The sequence below is a fragment of the Tachypleus tridentatus genome, chromosome 9 (genome assembly GCF_004210375.1).
Source record: "Tachypleus tridentatus isolate NWPU-2018 chromosome 9, ASM421037v1, whole genome shotgun sequence".
Lineage (NCBI taxonomy): Eukaryota > Metazoa > Arthropoda > Merostomata > Xiphosura > Limulidae > Tachypleus > Tachypleus tridentatus.
In genome coordinates this window covers 167048500-167073564 of record NC_134833.1, presented here as the reverse complement: position 1 = coordinate 167073564, position 25065 = coordinate 167048500, and the positions used below count along the sequence as shown (strand labels likewise).

Sequence of the window (25065 nt, the reverse complement as noted above, 5' to 3'; positions counted from 1 at the left end):
CTTTCTACCATGGACTGGAAGAAAAATTCCCAATGCCACCAGGTTTTGGACAGGAGAGTAACACTCACCTGGGCTATCCATCTTCTTACTATCTAATGGAATGTGGGCTTCCAAAGGGTCTGGTGGTGTTTATGTTGAAGGTGGAGGTGGTTCTTGATACAGAAACTTCTCTTCCCTTGTAGTACCCATTTGTAAGGTGAAAAGGTTGAGGACTCTCTTCCTATCATGGATCTAATGTACAATTCCAGATGGTGCCTGGTATTGGTTGAGGTCAAACTCCCATTTATGATTTGTTGTGCCCTAGCCACACTTCATCAAGGGCTCCTATTATTTCTGTAATTTTTTCTTGAGGTCCTCCACTGGTTCAGTGTAGGATTCTAGCTTCTAGTGAGAGAAGGTAAGATGTTATATTGGAAGTTAACATTTTCAAAACCTGAAAATGTATTTACCTTGGCTCAAATTTTCCACCCATTCTTATCACTTCTGATACGACCAATCTTGAGGCTGCAAGGTTAGGGAGGGTTCTAGTTACAGTAGGAGTGGTGTTTCCTTTCTGTTGGTGGAGAGTTGCTGCATAATCATTTTTCATGTTAGTATGAGAAGTAAGTGAGAGTATCAAGGCTAGTGGCAAGCAACAAAGGGCAGTATAAGTTGAGAAAGTTTTTGTGAGTGGAGGTGAGATATTCTATTGAATTAAATTATCAGTTCAAGAAAATGTTAATGTTCTATGTATTCTAAAGATGGCATGTTAATGTTCTATGTATTCTGAAGATGGCATGTTAATGTTCTATGTATTCTGAAGATGGCATGTTAATGTTCTGTGTATTCCGAAGATGGCATGTTAATGTTCTATGTATTCCGAAGATGGTATGTTAATGTTCTGTGTATTCTGAAGATGGGATGTTAATGTTCTGTGTATTCCGAAGATGGCATGTTAATGTTCTATGTATTCTGAAGATGGCATGCTAATGTTCTATGTATTTTGAAGATGGCATGTTAATGTTCTATGTATTCTGAAGATGGCATGTTAATGTTCTATGTATTCTGAAGATGGCATGTTAATGTTCTATGTATTCTGAAGATGGCATGCTAATGTTCTATGTATTCTGAAGATGGTGTGCTAATGTTCTATGTATTCTGAAGATGGCGTGCTAATGTTCTGTGTATTCTGAAAGATGGCGTGCTAATGTTCTGTGTGTATTCTGAAGATGGCATGTTAATGTTCTATGTATTCTGAAGATGGCATGTTAATGTTCTATGTATTCTGAAGATGGCATGTTAATGTTCTATGTATTCTAAAGATGGCATGCTAATGTTCTATGTATTCTGAAGATGGCACGTTAATGTTCTATGTATTCTGAAGATGGCTGGTATAGATATTAGTACTTTAATGCAGAGAACAACATTTCAACCTTTTCAGGTTAACAAAGAGAGAGTTTACCTTTACCTTCTGTACCCATTACCATACCACTTTAAATCATATGTGGGCATTCATGTTTTTGTTGTAAACATGAAAGTTAAATGTAAGTTATGTTCATATATTCAGGCTACTTTAAATCATAAAATGACACAATGTTTGAAGAAAACATGGAAACTATTGCTAACCCATTTAAAAACCCCAGAGGTGAAATTCTGCTGGTATTGGAACTTATTTATGTTAGGTTATTATAGCTGTGGACTTGTTTCAGCTGCATTGTCATTTTGTATGTTTACAAAGAGATTTTGTTTTCTTTCAAAAACTGGCTCACTTCACCCAGCTGAGCACTTTTACTGTTTTTTGTTGAGAATTTCAGCCTTGTTATAAACTAAACTTATTAATAAATATATTTTTAAAACCTTAAAGCTAACCTTTATCATTAAAATAGTTATCAAGCCTTGTCTTAAACTCTTATAAATTTACTGCTTCTACAACATCTGAATTCCAAAGGCTAACCACCCTGTTAAAAAAACAAAAAAACTGTCTTAACTAGAGATGATTCTGCCTAGTGGACATTTGTATTAAAGGGTTAAGTTCTATACTAATTATCAAACAACTTTAACTCATGTGAGGACATTTATGTTTTGATAACGATTGTAATTAGTAATATCCTGTACATATAATCAGTTTCATTTAAAAAAAACCTTTCATTAGTGAAATACATTAAATTATTGTAGTATTCTATAGTAACAGTCATCAAATGGTAATATTACATACTCACAAAACATTTTTATATAAAGGGAAAAATTAAAAACTTGTGCTAACAAAAATTCATAATAAGTATATTTCTCATGCATTTCTTTAATGAAAGGTTAAGATGTGCTTAATTCTAATTTTACTTTCTTAAAATAAAGGTTGCCCAACTAATGGCTAAGACAGATGCTAGAAAAGCTGCTATCAAACAGCTCAAAGATCTGACTGAAGAAGTTGAGGGTCGACTTCAGTATATAAGTACTTCTCTGGAGTCGGCTGAAAAACCAGAATCAGGGGACTCTTTACAGCGACAAGAAGTTCTCAAGGTAATTTTTTTAGGTCTTTGCCTGTCGAGAAGGAGTTTATAATTCAGACCTGTTTCTGTCAGTGACTGTACTTACCTCTACAATGTTTTAGTTCAGGACTTACTCCCTTTTTAATGTTTCAAATTTATGTCAGAGTTTACGCTCATTTATTCAATGTTTTACATTTTATAATTTAGTCTTTGTGTAATACTTCACATTCTGTTGATGTCTACATTCGTCTATTCATTGTTTTACAGTTTATAATTTAGTCCTAATGTAATAATTCACATTCTGTCTGTGTCTACATTCATCTATTTAATGTTTTATGGACTATAATTTAGTCCTAGTGTAATACTTCACATTCTGTCAATGTCTACATTCCTCTATTTAATGTTTTACAGTATATAATTTAGTCCTATTGTAATACTTCACATTCTGTCTGTGTCTACATTTGTCTATTTAATGTTTTACAGTTTATAATTTAGTCCTAGTGTAATACTTCACATTCTGTCTGTGTCTACATTCGTCTATTCAATGTTTTACAGTTTATAATTTAGTCCTAGTGTAATACTTCACATTCTGTAAATGTCTACATTCCTCTATTTAATGTTTTACAGTATATAATTTAGTCCTAGTGTAATACTTCACATTCTGTCTGTGTCTACATTCCTCTATTTAATGTTTTACAGTATATAACTTAGTCCTAGTGTAATACTTCACATTCTATCAATGTATACATTCCTCTATTTAATGTTTTACAGTTTATAATTTAGTCCTAGTGTAATACTTCACATTCTGTCTGTGTCTACATTCCTCTATTTAATGTTTTACAGTATATAATTTAGTCCTAGTGTAATACTTCACATTCTGTTGATGTCTACATTCCTCTATTTAATGTTTTACAGTTTATAATTTAGTCCTAGTGTAATACTTCACATTCTGTCTGTGTCTACATTCCTCTATTTAATGTTTTACAGTATATAATTTAGTCCTAGTGTAATACTTCACATTCTGTTGATGTCTACATTCCTCTATTTAATGTTTTACAGTATATAATTTAGTCCTAGTGTAATACTTCACATTCTGTCTGTGTCTACATTCCTCTATTTAATGTTTTACAGTATATAATTTAGTCCTAGTGTAATACTTCACATTCTGTCTGTGTCTACATTTGTCTATTCAATGTTTTACAGTATATAACTTAGTCCTAGTGTAATACTTCACATTCTGTCTGTGTCTACATTCATCTATTTAATGTTTTATGGACTATAATTTAGTCCTAGTGTAATACTTCACATTCTATCAATGTCTACATTCCTCTATTTAATGTTTTACAGTATATAATTTAGTCCTAGTGTAATACTTCACATTTTGTCTGTGTCTACATTCGTCTATTCAATGTTTTACAGTTTATAATTTAGTCCTAGTGTAATACTTCACATTCTGTCAATGTTTGTCTATTCAATGTTTTACAGTTTATAATTTAGTCCTAGTGTAATACTTCACATTCTGTTGATGTCTACATTCCTCTATTTAATGTTTTACAGTATATAATTTAGTTCTAGTGTAATACTTCACATTCTGTCTGTGTCTACATTCGTCTATTCAATGTTTTACAATTTATAATTTAGCCCTAGTGTAATACTTCACATTCTGTCAATGTCTGCATTTGTCTATTCAATGTTTTACAGTATATAACTTAGTCCTAGTGTAATACTTCACATTCTGTTGATGTCTACATTTGTCTATTCAATGTTTTACAGTATATAATTTAGTCCTAGTGTAATACTTCACATTCTGTTGATGTCTACATTCCTCTATTTAATGTTTTACAGTTTATAATTTAGTCCTAGTGTAATACTTCACATTTTGTCTGTGTCTACATTTGTCTATTCAATGTTTTACAGTTTATAATTTAGTCCTAGTGTAATACTTCACATTCAGTCAATGTCTACATTCATCTATTCAATGTTTTACAGTTATAATTTAGTCCTAATGTAATACTTCACATTCCTATAAATCTACACTCGTCTATTCATTTATATCTTGCTATTATTAATGTTTTGAATGAGTTTTCTTTCTTTTGCAGCAACTTACAGAGGAGATAGAGAGAGCAAAAGGACAAGTGGAAGAATTAAATACCAATTTATCAGAAATTTGCAACTATCTTGAGGAAGAAGAGAGAGTCAAACAAAAGGAACGTTTAAAGTAAGTTTTTATGGTGTGACCATAATTTCAAACAAGGAATGATGTTGTTTCTTATGACAATAATTTAATGAGTTATTTATTCATTTGCTTTTACAAGTTCAACTTATTACAAGAAAATGTTTGAGGTATTCAAATCACAAATTATTATTATCATATTTTTCCAGAACTCTGGAAAAGAAAGCTGGTGATCTGCAGAAGAGAGTATTACGGCGGTTGGAAAGCTTAGACCTTTTACAGGCGAATTATGGTAGCATACTAGAGGAATTGTCAAAATTGAAAGAATGGGCTGAAGAAAAATTGGAAAAGTTACATCATTTATCACCTCCAGGGTTTCATACAGAATCTTTAGAGAAAAAGCTCCAAGAAGCTAATGTAAGTAATAAACTACATCCAGACTTTAATACAGAATCCTTAGAGAACTTGCTGTGTAAGGCTAATGTAAGTAATAAACTACATCCAGACTTTAATACAGAATCCTTAGAGAACTTGCTGTGTAAGGCTAATGTAAGTAATAAACTACATCCAGACTGTAATACAGAATTCTTAGAGAAGAAACTGTATGAGGCTAATGTTAGTAATAAACTACATCCAGACTTTAATACAGAATCCTTAGAGAACTTGCTGTGTAAGGCTAATGTAAGTAATAAACTACATCCAGACTGTAATACAGAATTCTTAGAGAAGAAACTGTATGAGGCTAATGTAAGTAATAAACTACATCCAGACTGTAATACAGAATTCTTAGAGAAGAAACTGTATGAGGCTAATGTAAGTAATAAACTACATCCAGACTGTAATACAGAATTCTTAGAGAAGAAACTGTATGAGGCTAATGTAAGTAATAAACTACATCCAGACTGTAATACAGAATTCTTAGAGAAGAAAGTGTGTAAGGCTAATGTAAGTAATAAACTACATCCAATCTTTAATACAGAATTCTTAGAGAAGAAACTGTATGAAGTTGACAAAAGTAACAAACAACACCCAAACTTCAATACAGAATCCTTAGAGAACTTGCTGTGTGAGGCTAATGTAAGTAATAAACTACATCCATGCTTTAATACAGAATCATTAGAGAAGAAACTGTATGAAGTTGACGAAAGTAACAAACAACATCCAAACTTTAATACAGAAGATATGAGGTTAATGTTACTAATAAACTGCATCCAGACTTTAATACACAGTCCTTAGAGAAAGTGCTGTATTATGCTAATGTAAGTAATGTTTCTCAAATTATGGTTTGGCCTGTTGTATCCTGTACCTTACTAATATCTTAAGATGAACATAACTAATTATGGTCATGCTTCATCTTGGAAGAGGTATTTGTACTTTAACAGTTTTTTTACTCAATACTTAGTGAAAATCTTTTTTCTTGAAAATTGAAAAGTATCTTGTGTTATATTTTAAAAACCAAGAATTTTGGTGTATGAATTGGTTTCAAGATATTGGCTCTGGCTTACCAAGTAGCTTATTTCTTACCAATTTCCTTCTCACTCTAAATGTTACTTGGATAGTATTCTCTATATGAGTTGAATAGAGATGGTACAACTCAACTTCAGTTTTCACCTAGTGATGATGTGAATCATCTTACTACATCATATTTTTATAAGCTTTCTTATTGTTGTGATAAATTATGATATGTTAAAAACAGAATCATAATATGTTTTCTTAGTGATTTACAACAAAAAAGTGTGAAAAAAATACTCCATTTTTATTATTATTCATAGTCTCTCCAGAGAGAAACCATCAACAAGGAAGTTGTGATTGAAACATCTGAAAAAAGAGTTGAGGCATTAGTTCCTGAACTGGACACCAGAGTTGCTGAAAATGTTAAGAAGACACTAAATGATCTGAAACAGAAGTTTCAAGAGTTGAAAAGTGCTGTACAGTCTCACATTGACAATTTAAATGATGTTATTGTAAAAAGCCGAGAGCTACAACTGCTGATTGAACAAGTTAAACAGTGGTTAAGAGAAGAGCATCAAGAAGTGACTCACATAGAGGTCGCTGGTGGAAGATCTTCTGAGACTGATAAAGTTATAGATCTGATCAAGGTAGTTATTAGAGTTATGTATGAAAAGTTGACCATCTTGTAGCAGTTATTCATAATTTATTTCAGTTAGCCTCAGTTTTATTAAAACACACCTTTTTAGAATAAAATGTAGACTTCTTTAAAGAAAACATTAGGAATTTTTACTTTCCCTTATACTCACAAAAACATTTACTGATACCCAGATGATTAGATATAGAGTTTGTCTGCAAAAAGCAATTAAATTAAAAAAGCATTTTGTTCTCATAGGCATTGTTGTTTATGTGACATAAATTTGAGGGACAACAAGGGACCTGTTGCTCTTTCTCAGCTGTTCTATTCTCTAATCTAAACTAAAACTACTAAATGAATAAATTAAAAAACAGTCTTAAAGTCAGCCCTTATCATTCATATAGTTATCAAGCTTTCTCTTAAACTTAGTCAAATTTACTGCCTTCATAATATCCAAAAGCCAACCACTAACAAATCAGTCGAACCCTTATGGTACTCAGGGTCCTGGTTGTTTATTTGAGTTTTAACAAACCAGTCCAACCCTTATACTAATGAGGAACACCTGCATGTTTTTGATCTTTAAAAACTATTCCAACACTTATGGTCTAAGGATCCTCTTTGGTTATATGAGTTGTAAAAAACCAGTCAAATCTTTATGGTCTCAGGGTCCTCTTTGTTTATTTGAGCTGTAACAGAATAATCCATCTTATGCAGTTGTTTCAACCTGTAACAAACCAGCTCTACTCTTCTGGTGAACTCTCTTCTGATGGTAAAATGAGTATTACAGTGCCTACCAAAAAGATGAAAATATAAATGTTATGAAGTTTATTCCTAAATAGTCGTTTTTTTTCAGTATTTCAGAAATGTAAACACCTATTTAATTTTATTTGCAGAAATTCTGAATATTCCTTGTTGGCAGATTTTTAATTTTAGTTGTTTTCTATCTTTAGTATAGAAATTAAAGCAATCATACGTAACAATTAATCATACATAATAACCACAAAACAGTCACATACAGGGTGTTTGGAAAGTCACTGTGCAGTTTTGTAATCATATTTTATTCAGTTTATTTCAAGCCAGCAACTGAAAGCGGTGTTTAGAAACAAAATAAGAAGGATCCAGGCCTGTATTGATGCCAATGGGGGTCACTTTCAACATTGTTTATAATTGTCATTCATATTTACCTCGTTTATTCTATATTGAAACATGTCTGTTAATAAATATATAAGTGTACAGTGACTTTCCGAACACCCTGTATAATAAACATACATAACAATCATACATAATATATATTCTGTAAGCTAACAACTTGTTATTATACTTGTATTTGATAATAATTTGGATTTTTAGAAAACTCAGACAGAGCTGGAAACCTTTGAAGAAACAGAAGTGAGAAAAGTTATTCAACATAAAGAACAGCTGCACCAAGCATGCTCTGAAGGTGATCGGGAAGGTCTACAGAGACAAGTTGGTGGTAAGTATTTCAACTTACCTTAGTAGGAATGTCCAGCAATCTGTTTTATAAATATGATACATATTACACACAGAAAGGTTCTGTGCTTACCTTGATAGAAATGTCCAGCAATCTGTTTTATAAATATGATACATATTACACACAGTCAGGTTTTGTACTTACCTTGGTAGAAATGTCCAGCAATCTGTTTTATAAATGTGATACACATAACACACAGTCAGGTTTTGTACTTACCTTGATAGAAATGTCCAGCAATCTGTTTTATAAATATGATACACATAACACACAGTAAGGTTTTGTACTTACCTTGGTAGAAATGTCCAGTAATCTGTTTTATATATATGATACATATTACACACAGTAAGGTTTTGTACTTACCTTGGTAGAAATGTCGAGTAATCTGTTTTCTATATGATACATATTACACACAGTCAGGTTTTGTACTTACCTTGGTAGAAATGTCCAGCAATCTGTTTTATAAATGTGATACACATAACACACAGTAAGGTTTTGTACTTACCTTGGTAGAAATGTCCAGTAATCTGTTTTATATATATGATACATATTACACACAGTAAGGTTTTGTACTTACCTTGATAGGTATGGTTTTGTACTTACCTTGGTAGAAATGTCCAGCAATCTGTTTTATAAATATGATACACATAACACACAGTAAGGTTTTGTACTTACCTTGGTAGAAATGTCCAGTAATCTGTTTTATAAATATGATACACATAACACACAGTAAGGTTTTGTACTTACCTTGATAGAAATGTCCAGTAATCTGTTTTATAAATATGATACATATTACACACAGTCAGGTTTTGTACTTACCTTGGTAGAAATGTCCAGTAATCTGTTTTATAAATATGATACATATTACACGCAGTAAGGTTTTGTACTTACCTTGGTAGAAATGTCCAGCAATCTGTTTTATAAATATGATACACATAACACACAGAAAGATTTTGTACTTACCTTGATAGAAATGTCCAGTAATCTGTTTTATAAATATGATACATATTACACACAGTCAGGTTTTGTACTTACCTTGGTAGAAATGTCCAGTAATCTGTTTTATAAATATGATACACATAACACACAGTAAGGTTTTGTACTTACCTTGATAGAAATGTCCAGCAATCTGTTTTATAAATATGATACACATAACACACAGTAAGGTTTAGTACTTACCTTGATAGAAATGTCCAGCAATCTGTTTTATAAATATGATATATATTACACACAGTAAGGTTTTGTACTTACCTTGATAGAAATGTCCAGCAATCTTTTTTATAAATATGATACACATAAAACACAGTAAGGTTTTGTACTTACCTTGATAGAAATGTCCAGCAATCTGTTTTATATATATGATACATATTACACACACCCAGGTTTTATAGAGACAGGTTTTTGGCAGTAGGTGTCTGTGACTTGTTAGCAGTAAATTTTAACAATAAATGGACAGCAAATGATTCACTTGTTTTGAATAGATATTGTTTTAATATACTGTTACATTATGGGTTGTATCAGAAGCTTTAAATAATTGTCTTCTTTTCTTCATAGTCCATGTAGGTGGATTCAGTTATTTTAGACCACACTGACAAGACAAAATATTTTTCTCTATTTCTTTTGTTACTATACAAAGTGTGAAACTCATTTTAGAAATCTCTTATGATGAAACTCACATGCAGGCTAACTTCATTATCACAAACATTCTTAACTTCCTTTCTATATCTTCACATGTGACAGGAACATTTAGAAACATCTAATCTTCCAATTAAACAATATCACATGTTAAGAAAAAATTAGAAGCTTTGATTAAGATAACATAAAAAATATTACAAAACCTTACTACAACATTTAAACTGCAGACACAATGTACAGCTTGTTTCGAGTTAGGTATTGAAATTTGGCATAATTAGCTTTTTGTAAAAATTAAATAATCATTAAATATTAAATCATAAATAAACTAAATAATAAATCTTAGACTGAATAGCTTCATATATCCAACAATAAGCCCCTTCTCGAGAAAAATATTTACAACATTTTTTGTACTATATACAAAGAATATTTTCAGTTCATACATGAAGTCTTCTTGTATGGTCTGTACCGACATTTGTAGTTCCTTTGTTGGGTCCCCCGCTGGTACAGCAGTAAGTCTACTTACTTACGATGCTAAAATCAGGGGTTCATTTCCCCTAGGTGGATTCAGCAGATAGGGGGCTTTGCTATAATAAAACATACTTCTTGGTTGGACTTTACATTGACAGGATTCCATGTCTTTGTCTTGTGTTTCCTTGCATCTCTATTCTGCTTGTCAGTCAGTTCTTCACTAATGTTGATGTACTTATACATCTCAGTTCCACTCTCTGATCTGAGGTCCAGTGGGCCTACATCTTCTATGACAAAGTTACTGTCTTCTGGCTGTGCATCAATGACAGCCATGCCTGCCTTGCTCATCTGTGCTTCAATAGCTGAAGATGTTAGGCCTTATTCCCTCTCAAAGTACCTCTTAACAGATTGGCATGCTAGATCTTCCCATCCAAGTTCACTTTATAGTCCATTCTTTTGGCCACTTCCTGCACTTTAAAAGGTATTTTCCACTGCAAAGTGAGTTTGTTGTTTGTCCAAATTTAAATATCAGTCTTTGGCCTTCTTGTCACAGAAGAGCTTCTAACTGCCTTGACCTGCTTACACATTCTCTTTAGCAAGTTGACAGGTATCCTCCACTCAGTTTCTGAGGTCTAACAAATACTGGTATGTGTTCCTTGTGCTATTCTTCTGAAGGGTAGAAGCCTGAACTTGCTTGTGTGGCTTTTCTGTAAGCAAATAATACTGCCTGCAGGTACCTGTTCCAGTCATTTGGTCTGTCCTGGCACATCTTCTTTAGCATGCTTTTTAAGACTCTATTGACTCCCTCACAAAGTCCATTACATTCAGGGTTGTGATGATGTGTCTGCACACTTCCTTCATCAGTTCAGAAGTAAACTGGGTCCATCTATCATTCAAGACTTCTTTTGGATAGCCTACACTGCAAAACATTTCCAGATGTGCTTGTGCTACTCTTTCTATCTTTGGCAGTGCTATAGCTTCTGGATAACATTTTGCATAGTAAACTACTGTCAGCACATACTGGTTGCCCTTGTTAGATACAGGTGCTAGTTGTACAACCAAGTCCACATCTGCTCTGCTGAATAACTTTTCTATGAGAGGCATCTCACCCAGTGGCACCTTGGTCACCTTTTCTGAAGGTATTGTTCCTTGGCAGATGTTACATGACTTGCAGAATATTGTTACATGTTCAGTGACCCATTGCCAATAGGAAGTTGCTGGTGATTCTGTCTGCCATCTTTTTTGTTCCTGGGTGTCATCTCACAATCAGCTCACGAACCAACTTCATTACTTGTGTCCAGTGTTCTGTTGGTACTGTGATTTGTTTAACTTCACACATAATGTCCATTACCACCTATTGACAACACCCAATACTTTTACTTGGTTGATCCTACCCCAACAGGACCAACTGATTGACCCTGGAGGGCTACCAGTTTACAGGAATTCAGGGTCAAAGTAGTGTATTGTGGTTGGACCCTCAACCACCAAAATTCTCTTCTCCCCTTTATGGGTTGCCATCCGTGGCAAACATGGGTGGATGTCCAGATCCCAGAGTAGGTAAACTGAAAAGACAGTATGTTTTCTGGAAGTTCTCCATGTTGCATAGAGGCATCCATACTAAGGGGTTCAGGAAAGCATCCATGTCGTCTTTCTGTCCATCAAGTTTAGGCATATTAGGTCAGCTTGCCCTGACCCCAGTGTCATTCTTGGATCCTTCGTCTTTCTGTTAGGTGGTCTTAGCAGTTTCAATTTGTTTTTTTTTTCGTCTCTCCTCCATTTCCATTCTTTGCTTTTTGTTTTCTATCCTCTCCTCTCTGTCTCTCTCCTGTTGATTCTTGTTGTTCTTTAACAAACTTCCATAAGTCACCATCTGTTAGTCCAAGCTACTCACCTCTCTCTACCAATTTATCAAAATCAGTTAATATGGCTATGTAGAATGATAGTAATAATTAAACTGTTTTACCACCACCGCATTGTACACATATAGGACTGTTTTCACTGTCGCTCACATTTTTTCTACCACTGTATAATCATGGCTAGCTCACCAATGTCAGGTTTTTATAAAGGCCAATTCTTTACAGTATGTGGCTGACTTTCTGGTAATAAATTTAATGAATAAATGGAAAACACACAATCCACTTGTTTTAAAGTAGTATATTCAATAGACATCAAACATATCTACAAAACCTTGTTACACAATTGGTTATCACAGTCGAATCCAGAATTTAATTGTCTCTTTTTTATGAAGATCAGATGGATAAGTTCCATTTTTTGTCAAGACAAATTATTCTCCTCTACTCTGTTATTACAATACAATCAGTGCTAAATTAACTTACGTTAATTCATGGGTTACCACAGTTTTGAATCATTCTCTTTTATATCAAAAGTCCACACACGCGTCCACACACGCTGGTTCAGTTACTTTCGAATTTTATTGACCAAACAAAATATTCTCTCTATCTCTGTTATTACAATACAGTCTGCAATTATAACACTTTAAAAGCTGCCATTTCTTTCTTGGTTATCTCACTTATATTCAGAACTTTAAATAATTGCTTTCTTTTTATCACTGTTCACATGGGCTTATTCAATTACTTTAGAAATCCATTGGAAAGACAAATGTGTGAACATTAAATACCAGTGTGTTAACATAGCAGGAGCACTGTGTAAGTACATTAATACCAGTATTAACATAACAGGAACACTGTGTAAGTACATTAATACCAGTGTTAACATAGCAGGAACACTGTGTAAGTACATTAATACCAGTGTTAACATAGCAGGAACACTGTGTAAGTACATTAAATACCAGTGTTAACATAGCAGGAACACTGTGTAAGTACATTAATACCAGTGTTAACATAGCAAGAACACTGTGTAAGTACATTAATACCAGTGTTAACATAGCAGGAACACTGTGTAAGTACATTAATACCAGTGTTAACATAGCAGGAACACTGTGTAAGTACATTAAATACCAGTATTAACATAGCAGGAACACTGTGTAAGTACATTAAACACCAGTGTTAACATAGCAGGAACACTGTGTAAGTACATTAAATACCAGTGTTAACATAGCAGGAACACTGTGCAAGTACATTAATACCAGTTATAACATAGCAGGAACACTGTGTAAGTACATTAATATCAGTATTAACATAGCAGAAACACTCTCTAAGTACATTAATACCAGTGTTAACATAGCAGGAACACTCTCTAAGTACATTAATACCAGTGTTAACATAGCAGGAACACTGTGTAAGTACATTAATACCAGTATTAACATAGCAGGAACACTGTGTAAGTACATTAATACCAGTATTAACATAGCAGGAACACTGTGTAAGTACATTAATACCAATATTAACATAGCAGGAACACTGTGTAAGTACATTAATACCAGCATTAACACAGCAGGAACACTGTGTAAGTACATTAATACCAATATTAACATAGCAGGAACACTGTGTAAGTACATTAATACCAGTATTAACACAGCAGGAACACTGTGTAAGTACATTAATACCAGTGTTAACATAGCAGGAATACTGTGTAAGTACATTAAATACCAGTGTGTTAACATAGCAGGAACACTCTCTAAGTACATTAATACCAGTATTAACCTAGCAGGAACACTGTGTAAGTACGTTAATACCAGTATTAACATTGCAGGAACACTGTGTAAGTACGTTAATACCAGTATTAACATTGCAGGAACACTGTGTAAGTACTTTAATACCAGTATTAACATAGCAGGAACACTCTCTAAGTACATTAATACCAGTGTTAACATAGCAGGAACACTGTGTAAGTACAGTAAATACCAGTATTAACATAGCAGGAACACTCTCTAAGTACATTAATACCAGTGTTAACATAGCAGGAACACTGTGTAAGTACATTAATACCAGTGTTAACATAGCAGGAACACTGTGTAAGTACATTAATACCAGTATTAACACAGCAGGAACACTGTGTAAGTACATTAATACCAATATTAACATAGCAGGAACACTGTGTAAGTACATTAATATCAGTGTTAACATAGCAGGAACACTGTATAAGTACATTAATACCTGTATTAACATAGCAGGAACATTCTCTAAGTACATCAATACCAGTATTAACATAGCAGGAACACTGTGTAATTACAGTAAATACCAGTATTAACATAGCAGGAACACTCTCTAAGTACATTAATACCAGTGTTAACATAGCAGGAACACTGTGTAAGTACATTAATACCAGTGTTAACATAGCAGGAACACTGTGTAAATACATTAATACCAGTATTAACATAGCAGGAACACTGTGTAAGTACATTAATACCAGTATTAACATACCAGGAACACTGTGTAAGTACATTAATACCAGTGTTAACATAGCAGGAACACTGTGTAAGTACATTAATACCTGTATTAACATAGCAGGAACATTCTCTAAGTACATCAATACCAGTATTAACATAGCAGGAACACTGTGTAAGTACAGTAAATACCAGTATTAACATAGCAGGAACACTGTGTAAGTACATTAATACCAGTGTTAACATAGCAGGAACACTGTGTAAGTACATTAAATACCAGTGTTAACATAGCAGGAACACTGTGTAAGTACATTAATACCAGTATTAACACAGCAGGAACACTGTGTAAGTACATTAATACCAGTGTTAACATAGCACGAACACTGTGTAAGTACATTAAACACCAGTATTAACATAGCACGAACACTGTGTAAGTACATTAAACACCAGTATTAACATAGCAGGAACACTGTGTAAATTCATTAATACCAGTGTTAACATAGCAGGAATACTGTGTAAGTACATTAAATACCAGTGTGTTAACATAGCAGGAACACTGTGTAAGTACAGTAAATACCAGTATTAACATAGCAGGAACACTGTGTAAGTACTTTAATACCAGTATTATCATAGCAGGAACACTCTCTAAGTACATTAATACCAGTATTAACATAGCAGGAACACTGTGTAAGTACAGTAAATACCAGTATTAACATAGCAGGAGCACTGTGTAAGTACATTAATACCAGTATTAACATAGCAGGAACACTGTGTAAGTACATTAATACCAGTGTTAACATAGCAGGAACACTGTGTAAGTACATTAAATACCAGTGTTAACATATCAGGAACTCTGGGTAAGTACATTAAATACCAGTATTAACATAGCAGGAACACTGTGTAAGTACATTAAATACCAGTGTTAACATAGCAGGAACACTGTGTAAGTACATTAAATACCAGTGTTAACATAGCAGGAACACTGTGTAAGTACATTAATACCAGTATTAACACAGCAGGAACACTGTGTAAGTACATTAATACCAGTGTTAACATAGCACGAACACTGTGTAAGTACATTAAACACCAGTATTAACATAGCACGAACACTGTGTAAGTACATTAAACACCAGTATTAACATAGCAGGAACACTGTGTAAGTTCATTAATACCAGTGTTAACATAGCAGGAATACTGTGTAAGTACATTAAATACCAGTGTGTTAACATAGCAGGAACACTGTGTAAGTACAGTAAATACCAGTATTAACATAGCAGGAACACTGTGTAAGTACTTTAATACCAGTATTATCATAGCAGGAACACTCTCTAAGTACATTAATACCAGTATTAACATAGCAGGAACACTGTGTAAGTACAGTAAATACCAGTATTAACATAGCAGGAGCACTGTGTAAGTACATTAATACCAGTATTAACATAGCAGGAACACTGTGTAAGTACATTAAACACCAGTGTTAACATAGCAGGAACACTGTGTAAGTACATTAAATACCAGTGTTAACATAGCAGGAACACTGTGCAAGTACATTAATACCAGTTATAACATAGCAGGAACACTGTGTAAGTACATTAATATCAGTATTAACATAGCAGAAACACTCTCTAAGTACATTAATACCAGTGTTAACATAGCAGGAACACTCTCTAAGTACATTAATACCAGTGTTAACATAGCAGGAACACTGTGTAAGTACATTAATACCAGTATTAACATAGCAGGAACACTGTGTAAGTACATTAATACCAGTATTAACATAGCAGGAACACTGTGTAAGTACATTAATACCAATATTAACATAGCAGGAACACTGTGTAAGTACATTAATACCAGCATTAACACAGCAGGAACACTGTGTAAGTACATTAATACCAATATTAACATAGCAGGAACACTGTGTAAGTACATTAATACCAGTATTAACACAGCAGGAACACTGTGTAAGTACATTAATACCAGTGTTAACATAGCAGGAATACTGTGTAAGTACATTAAATACCAGTGTGTTAACATAGCAGGAACACTCTCTAAGTACATTAATACCAGTATTAACCTAGCAGGAACACTGTGTAAGTACGTTAATACCAGTATTAACATTGCAGGAACACTGTGTAAGTACGTTAATACCAGTATTAACATTGCAGGAACACTGTGTAAGTACTTTAATACCAGTATTAACATAGCAGGAACACTCTCTAAATACATTAATACCAGTGTTAACATAGCAGGAACACTGTGTAAGTACAGTAAATACCAGTATTAACATAGCAGGAACACTCTCTAAGTACATTAATACCAGTGTTAACATAGCAGGAACACTGTGTAAGTACATTAATACCAGTGTTAACATAGCAGGAACACTGTGTAAAAGTACATTAATACCAGTATTAACACAGCAGGAACACTGTGTAAGTACATTAATACCAATATTAACATAGCAGGAACACTGTGTAAGTACATTAATATCAGTGTTAACATAGCAGGAACACTGTATAAGTACATTAATACCTGTATTAACATAGCAGGAACATTCTCTAAGTACATCAATACCAGTATTAACATAGCAGGAACACTGTGTAATTACAGTAAATACCAGTATTAACATAGCAGGAACACTCTCTAAGTACATTAATACCAGTGTTAACATAGCAGGAACACTGTGTAAGTACATTAATACCAGTGTTAACATAGCAGGAACACTGTGTAAATACATTAATACCAGTATTAACATAGCAGGAACACTGTGTAAGTACATTAATACCAGTATTAACATACCAGGAACACTGTGTAAGTACATTAATACCAGTGTTAACATAGCAGGAACACTGTGTAAGTACATTAATACCTGTATTAACATAGCAGGAACATTCTCTAAGTACATCAATACCAGTATTAACATAGCAGGAACACTGTGTAAGTACAGTAAATACCAGTATTAACATAGCAGGAACACTGTGTAAGTACATTAATACCAGTGTTAACATAGCAGGAACACTGTGTAAGTACATTAAATACCAGTGTTAACATATCAGGAACTCTGGGTAAGTACATTAAATACCAGTATTAACATAGCAGGAACACTGTGTAAGTACATTAAATACCAGTGTTAACATAGCAGGAACACTGTGTAAGTACATTAAATACCAGTGTTAACATAGCAGGAACACTGTGTAAGTACATTAATACCAGTATTAACACAGCAGGAACACTGTGTAAGTACATTAATACCAGTGTTAACATAGCACGAACACTGTGTAAGTACATTAAACACCAGTATTAACATAGCACGAACACTGTGTAAGTACATTAAACACCAGTATTAACATAGCAGGAACACTGTGTAAGTTCATTAATACCAGTGTTAACATAGCAGGAATACTGTGTAAGTACATTAAATACCAGTGTGTTAACATAGCAGGAACACTGTGTAAGTACAGTAAATACCAGTATTAACATAGCAGGAACACTGTGTAAGTACTTTAATACCAGTATTATCATAGCAGGAACACTCTAAGTACATTAATACCAGTATTAACATAGCAGGAACACTGTGTAAGTACAGTAAATACCAGTATTAACATAGCAGGAACACTGTGTAAGTACATTAATACCAGTATTAACATAGCAGGAACACTGTGTAAGTACATTAATACCAGTGTTAACATAGCAGGAACACTGTGTAAGTACATTAAATACCAGTGTTAACATATCAGGAACTCTGGGTAAGTACATTAAATACCAGTATTAACATAGCAGGAACACTGTGTAAGTACATTAAATACCAGTGTTAACATAGCAGGAACACTGTGTAAGTACATTAAATACCAGTGTTAACATAGCAGGAACACTGTGTAAGTACATTAATACCAGTATTAACACAGCAGGAACACTGTGTAAGTACATTAATACCAGTGTTAACATAGCACGAACACTGTGTAAGTACATTAAACACCAGTATTAACATAGCACGAACACTGTGTAAGTACATTAAACACCAGTATTAACATAGCAGGAACACTGTGTAAGTTCATTAATACCAGTGTTAACATAGCAGGAATACTGTGTAAGTACATTAAATACCAGTGTGTTAACATAGCAGGAACACTGTGTAAGTACAGTAAATACCAGTATTAACATAGCAGGAACACTGTGTAAGTACTTTAATACCAGTATTATCATAGCAGGAACACTCTCTAAGTACATTAATACCAGTATTAACATAGCAGGAACACTGTGTAAGTACAGTAAATACCAGTATTAACATAGCAGGAGCACTGTGTAAGTACATTAATACCAGTATTAACATAGCAGGAGCACTGTGTAAGTACATTAATACCAGTTATAACATAGCAGGAACACTGTGTAAGTACATTAATATCAGTATTAACATAGCAGAAACACTCTCTAAGTACATTAATACCAGTGTTAACATAGCAGGAACACTCTCTAAGTACATTAATACCAGTGTTAACATAGCAGGAACACTGTGTAAGTACATTAATACCAGTATTAACATAGCAGGAACACTGTGTAAGTACATTAATACCAATATTAACATAGCAGGAACACTGTGTAAGTACATTAATACCAGTATTAACACAGCAGGAACACTGTGTAAGTACATTAATACCAATATTAACATAGCAGGAACACTGTGTAAGTACATTAATACCTGTATTAACATAGCAGGAACATTCTCTAAGTACATCAATACCAGTATCAACATAGCAGGAACACTGTGTAAGTACAGTAAATACCAGTATTAACATAGCAGGAACACTCTCTAAGTACATTAATACCAGTGTTAACATAGCAGGAACACTGTGTAAGTACATTAATACCAGTGTTAACATAGCAGGAACACTGTGTAAGTACATTAATACCAGTATTAACCTAGCAGGAACACTATGTAAGTACGTTAATACCAGTATTAACATTGCAGGAACACTGTGTAAGTACGTTAATATCAGTATTAACATTGCAGGAACACTGTGTAAGTACGTTAATATCAGTATTAACATTGCAGGAACACTGTGTAAGTACATTAATACCAGTATTAACATAGCAGGAACACTCTCTAAGTACATTAATACCAGTGTTAACATAGCAGGAACACTGTGTAAGTACAGTAAATACCAGTATTAACATAGCAGGAACACTCTCTAAGTACATTAATACCAGTGTTAACATAGCAGGAACACTGTGTAAGTACATTAATACCAGTGTTAACATAGCAGGAACACTGTGTAAGTACATTAATACCAGTATTAACACAGCAGGAACACTGTGTAAGTACATTAATACCAATATTAACATAGCAGGAACACTGTGTAAGTACATTAATACCAGTGTTAACATAGCAGGAACACTGTGTAAGTACATTAATACCTGTATTAACATAGCAGGAAAATTCTTTAAGTACATCAATACCAGCATTAACACAGCAGGAACACTGTGTAAGTACATTAATACCAATATTAACATAGCAGGAACACTGTGTAAGTACATTAATACCAGTATTAACACAGCAGGAACACTGTGTAAGTACATTAATACCAGTGTTAACATAGCAGGAATACTGTGTAAGTACATTAAATACCAGTGTGTTAACATAGCAGGAACACTCTCTAAGTACATTAATACCAGTATTAACCTAGCAGGAACACTGTGTAAGTACGTTAATACCAGTATTAACATTGCAGGAACACTGTGTAAGTACGTTAATACCAGTATTAACATTGCAGGAACACTGTGTAAGTACTTTAATACCAGTATTAACATAGCAGGAACACTCTCTAAGTACATTAATACCAGTGTTAACATAGCAGGAACACTGTGTAAGTACAGTAAATACCAGTATTAACATAGCAGGAACACTCTCTAAGTACATTAATACCAGTGTTAACATAGCAGGAACACTGTGTAAGTACATTAATACCAGTGTTAACATAGCAGGAACACTGTGTAAGTACATTAATACCAGTATTAACACAGCAGGAACACTGTGTAAGTACATTAATACCAATATTAACATAGCAGGAACACTGTGTAAGTACATTAATATCAGTGTTAACATAGCAGGAACACTCTCTAAGTACATTAATACCAGTGTTAACATAGCAGGAACACTGTGTAAGTACATTAATACCAGTGTTAACATAGCAGGAACACTGTGTAAATACATTAATACCAGTATTAACATAGCAGGAACACTGTGTAAGTACATTAATACCAGTGTTAACATAGCAGGAACACTGTGTAAGTACATTAATACCTGTATTAACATAGCAGGAACATTCTCTAAGTACATCAATACCAGTATTAACATAGCAGGAACACTGTGTAAGTACAGTAAATACCAGTATTAACATAGCAGGAACACTGTGTAAGTACATTAATACCAGTGTTAACATAGCAGGAACACTGTGTAAGTACATTAAATACCAGTGTTAACATATCAGGAACTCTGGGTAAGTACATTAAATACCAGTATTAACATAGCAGGAACACTGTGTAAGTACATTAAATACCAGTGTTAACATAGCAGGAACACTGTGTAAGTACATTAAATACCAGTGTTAACATAGCAGGAACACTGTGTAAGTACATTAATACCAGTATTAACACAGCAGGAACACTGTGTAAGTACATTAATACCAGTGTTAACATAGCAGGAACACTGTGTAAGTACATTAAACACCAGTATTAACATAGCACGAACACTGTGTAAGTACATTAAACACCAGTATTAACATAGCAGGAACACTGTGTAAGTTCATTAATACCAGTGTTAACATAGCAGGAATACTGTGTAAGTACATTAAATACCAGTGTGTTAACATAGCAGGAACACTGTGTAAGTACAGTAAATACCAGTATTAACATAGCAGGAACACTGTGTAAGTACTTTAATACCAGTATTATCATAGCAGGAACACTCTCTAAGTACATTAATACCAGTATTAACATAGCAGGAACACTGTGTAAGTACAGTAAATACCAGTATTAACATAGCAGGAGCACTGTGTAAGTACATTAATACCAGTATTAACATAGCAGGAGCACTGTGTAAGTACATTAATACCAGTTATAACATAGCAGGAACACTGTGTAAGTACATTAATATCAGTATTAACATAGCAGAAACACTCTCTAAGTACATTAATACCAGTGTTAACATAGCAGGAACACTCTCTAAGTACATTAATACCAGTGTTAACATAGCAGGAACACTGTGTAAGTACATTAATACCAGTATTAACATAGCAGGAACACTGTGTAAGTACATTAATACCAATATTAACATAGCAGGAACACTGTGTAAGTACATTAATACCAGTATTAACACAGCAGGAACACTGTGTAAGTACATTAATACCAATATTAACATAGCAGGAACACTGTGTAAGTACATTAATACCTGTATTAACATAGCAGGAACATTCTCTAAGTACATCAATACCAGTATCAACATAGCAGGAACACTGTGTAAGTACAGTAAATACCAGTATTAACATAGCAGGAACACTCTAAGTACATTAATACCAGTGTTAACATAGCAGGAACACTGTGTAAGTACATTAATACCAGTGTTAACATAGCAGGAACACTGTGTATGTACATTAATACCAGTATTAACCTAGCAGGAACACTATGTAAGTACGTTAATACCAGTATTAACATTGCAGGAACACTGTGTAAGTACGTTAATATCAGTATTAACATTGCAGGAACACTGTGTAAGTACATTAATACCAGTATTAACATAGCAGGAACACTCTCTAAGTACATTAATACCAGTGTTAACATAGCAGGAACACTGTGTAAGTACAGTAAATACCAGTATTAACATAGCAGGAACACTCTCTAAGTACATTAATACCAGTGTTAACATAGCAGGAACACTGTGTAAGTACATTAATACCAGTGTTAACATAGCAGGAACACTGTGTAAGTACATTAATACCAGTATTAACACAGCAGGAACACTGTGTAAGTACATTAATACCAATATTAACATAGCAGGAACACTGTGTAAGTACATTAATACCAGTGTTAACATAGCAGGAACACTGTGTAAGTACATTAATACCTGTATTAACATAGCAGGAAAATTCTTTAAGTACATCAATACCAGTATCAACATAGCAGGAACACTGTGTAAGTACAGTAAATACCAGTATTAACATAGCAGGAACACTCTCTAAGTACATTAATACCAGTGTTAACATAGCAGGAACACTGTGTAAGTACATTAATACCAGTGTTAACATAGCAGGAACACTGTGTAAGTACATTAATACCAGTATTAACATAGCAGGAACACTGTGTAAGTACATTAATACCAGTATTAACATACCAGGAACACTGTGTAAGTACATTAATACCAATATTAACATAGCAGGAACACTGTGTAAGTACATTAATACCAGTGTTAACATAGCAGGAACACTGTGTAAATACATTAATACCTGTATTAACATAGCAGGAACATTCTCTAAGTACATCAATACCAGTATTAACATAGCAGGAACACTGTGTAAGTACAGTAAATACCAGTATTAACATAGCAGGAACACTCTCTAAGTACATTAATACCAGTGTTAACATAGCAGGAACACTGTGTAAGTACATTAATACCAGTGTTAACATAGCAGGAACACTGTGTAAGTACATTAATACCAGTATTAACATAGCAGGAACACTGTGTAAGTACATTAATATCCAGTATTAACATACCAGGAACACTGTGTAAGTACATTAATACCAGTATTAACATACCAGGAACACTGTGTAAGTACATTAATACTAGTGTTAACATAGCACGAACACTGTGTAAGTACATTAAATACCAGTATTAACATAGTAGGAACACTCTCTAAGTACATTAATACCAGTATTAACATGGCAGGAACACTGTGTAAGTACATTATATACCAGTATTAACATAGCAGGAACACTCTGTTAATACATTAAATAGTTTTGAATACTAGGTAGTTATAACATTATGTTTTAAACTAGACCTTGTAAATAAGGTTCTTAATAACTGAACCAGTCTGTGTGGACTTTTTATATAAAAGAGAATGATTCAAAACTATGGTAACGTTTTAAACTAGACTTTGTGGTTTTGCAGCAGATTAGTGATAAAAATTAAACTAATATGTCTCTAGGATGAGAAATACCGTGTGTAAAGATAGGAATTTATGGTGTACTCATGTGAATAAAGAAATATATGTCTATGAAATGAAGAGATAATGTGTAAGGATAGGATTTTGATAATATATACCAACCTAATGACCTGGTTAATGAATAGATGACATTTTACAAAACAATGCTGACAATTTTCAGTGTATAGTACAAATATGTCAGTAATTTAGGCTTAAAGTAAACCATAAACATAAATTTATCAATAAAAATACAGTAAAAGGAAGGTAATATTTGATTGAAACATTAGGCAACATTTATCGTTAAAACATATACCCTTTTTATATACCTTACATCTCAAAAGGCTATAAAAACTTCATTAGAAGCCATACGATGTGACTTTTCTAAAAATGTAAATTTTTCCTATGACATATTGTAAACTTGTTGTTGTTAATGTAAGTATGTTTATTTTTCTTTAATTTAACATATTTTGTAACAAATTTGTAAGTTATCTTTACCAATTACTTGTTATTTGCTTTAATATTTTGCCGTTTTAAAGAAATCACATCGAAACTGGAGGAACTGAAACGAATCCTTCAAGAGAAGATTGAATTTGCCAAAGAATTATTTGCTGAGCTGCAGGAGTATGAACGTCTGCAAGAAAATATCAACCATTGGTTGAATCTGACAGAATCTACTCTTGCCAGTGATGTTCGAACAGATGTAGCAGAAGACATCTTGGAGGAACAGATTACCACTCATACCAAACTGAAAGAAGAGTCTCATGTTCTTGAAGATCGCTTGCAAAACCTACAGAAAGCTGCTGAAGGCATAATAGACAAAGTAAAAGAAGCTGAAAGACTCCTTATTGAAGGTGAACTTCAAAGGTTAGAAGAACATCGCAAAAGGTAAGCATTTGCCTTCTTTCTCAAAAACGTGTCTGTGTACAGCACTTAGACTGGAGTAAACTAATGTTTTTATATCAGATGTTTCAGCATGAAACTTCCAGTAATAAATCTGATCTTCATCACCTGTTATTAGAACCATATAATTTCTTCGTGTTAGAATGATATATTTCACCATTTGATGATTTGAAAAGTTTCAAGCAATCAAACAACACAACAAGAAAGTTTGATATATTAAATACATTGTTAATAAATGTTCAGTTTTACTGTGTCACTTGTGACACAACTTTACTAACGACAGAATTGTCTCTGTCACTTGTGACACAACTTTACTGACGACAGAATTGTCTCTGTCACTTGTGACACAACTTTA

General features: G+C 33.4%; 1 protein-coding gene across 1 annotated transcript in view; it reads left to right on the top strand.

Moving 5' to 3' along the window:
* Positions 1-25065, top strand: part of LOC143227571 (muscle-specific protein 300 kDa-like) — a 314242-nt gene that overhangs the window by 211454 nt on the left and 77723 nt on the right. Inside the window, 6 exon segments of the mRNA XM_076459000.1 lie at positions 2332-2496; positions 4565-4683; positions 4848-5055; positions 6411-6737; positions 8075-8198; positions 24347-24695. Coding sequence (XP_076315115.1) covers positions 2332-2496; positions 4565-4683; positions 4848-5055; positions 6411-6737; positions 8075-8198; positions 24347-24695 — 1292 coding nt within the window.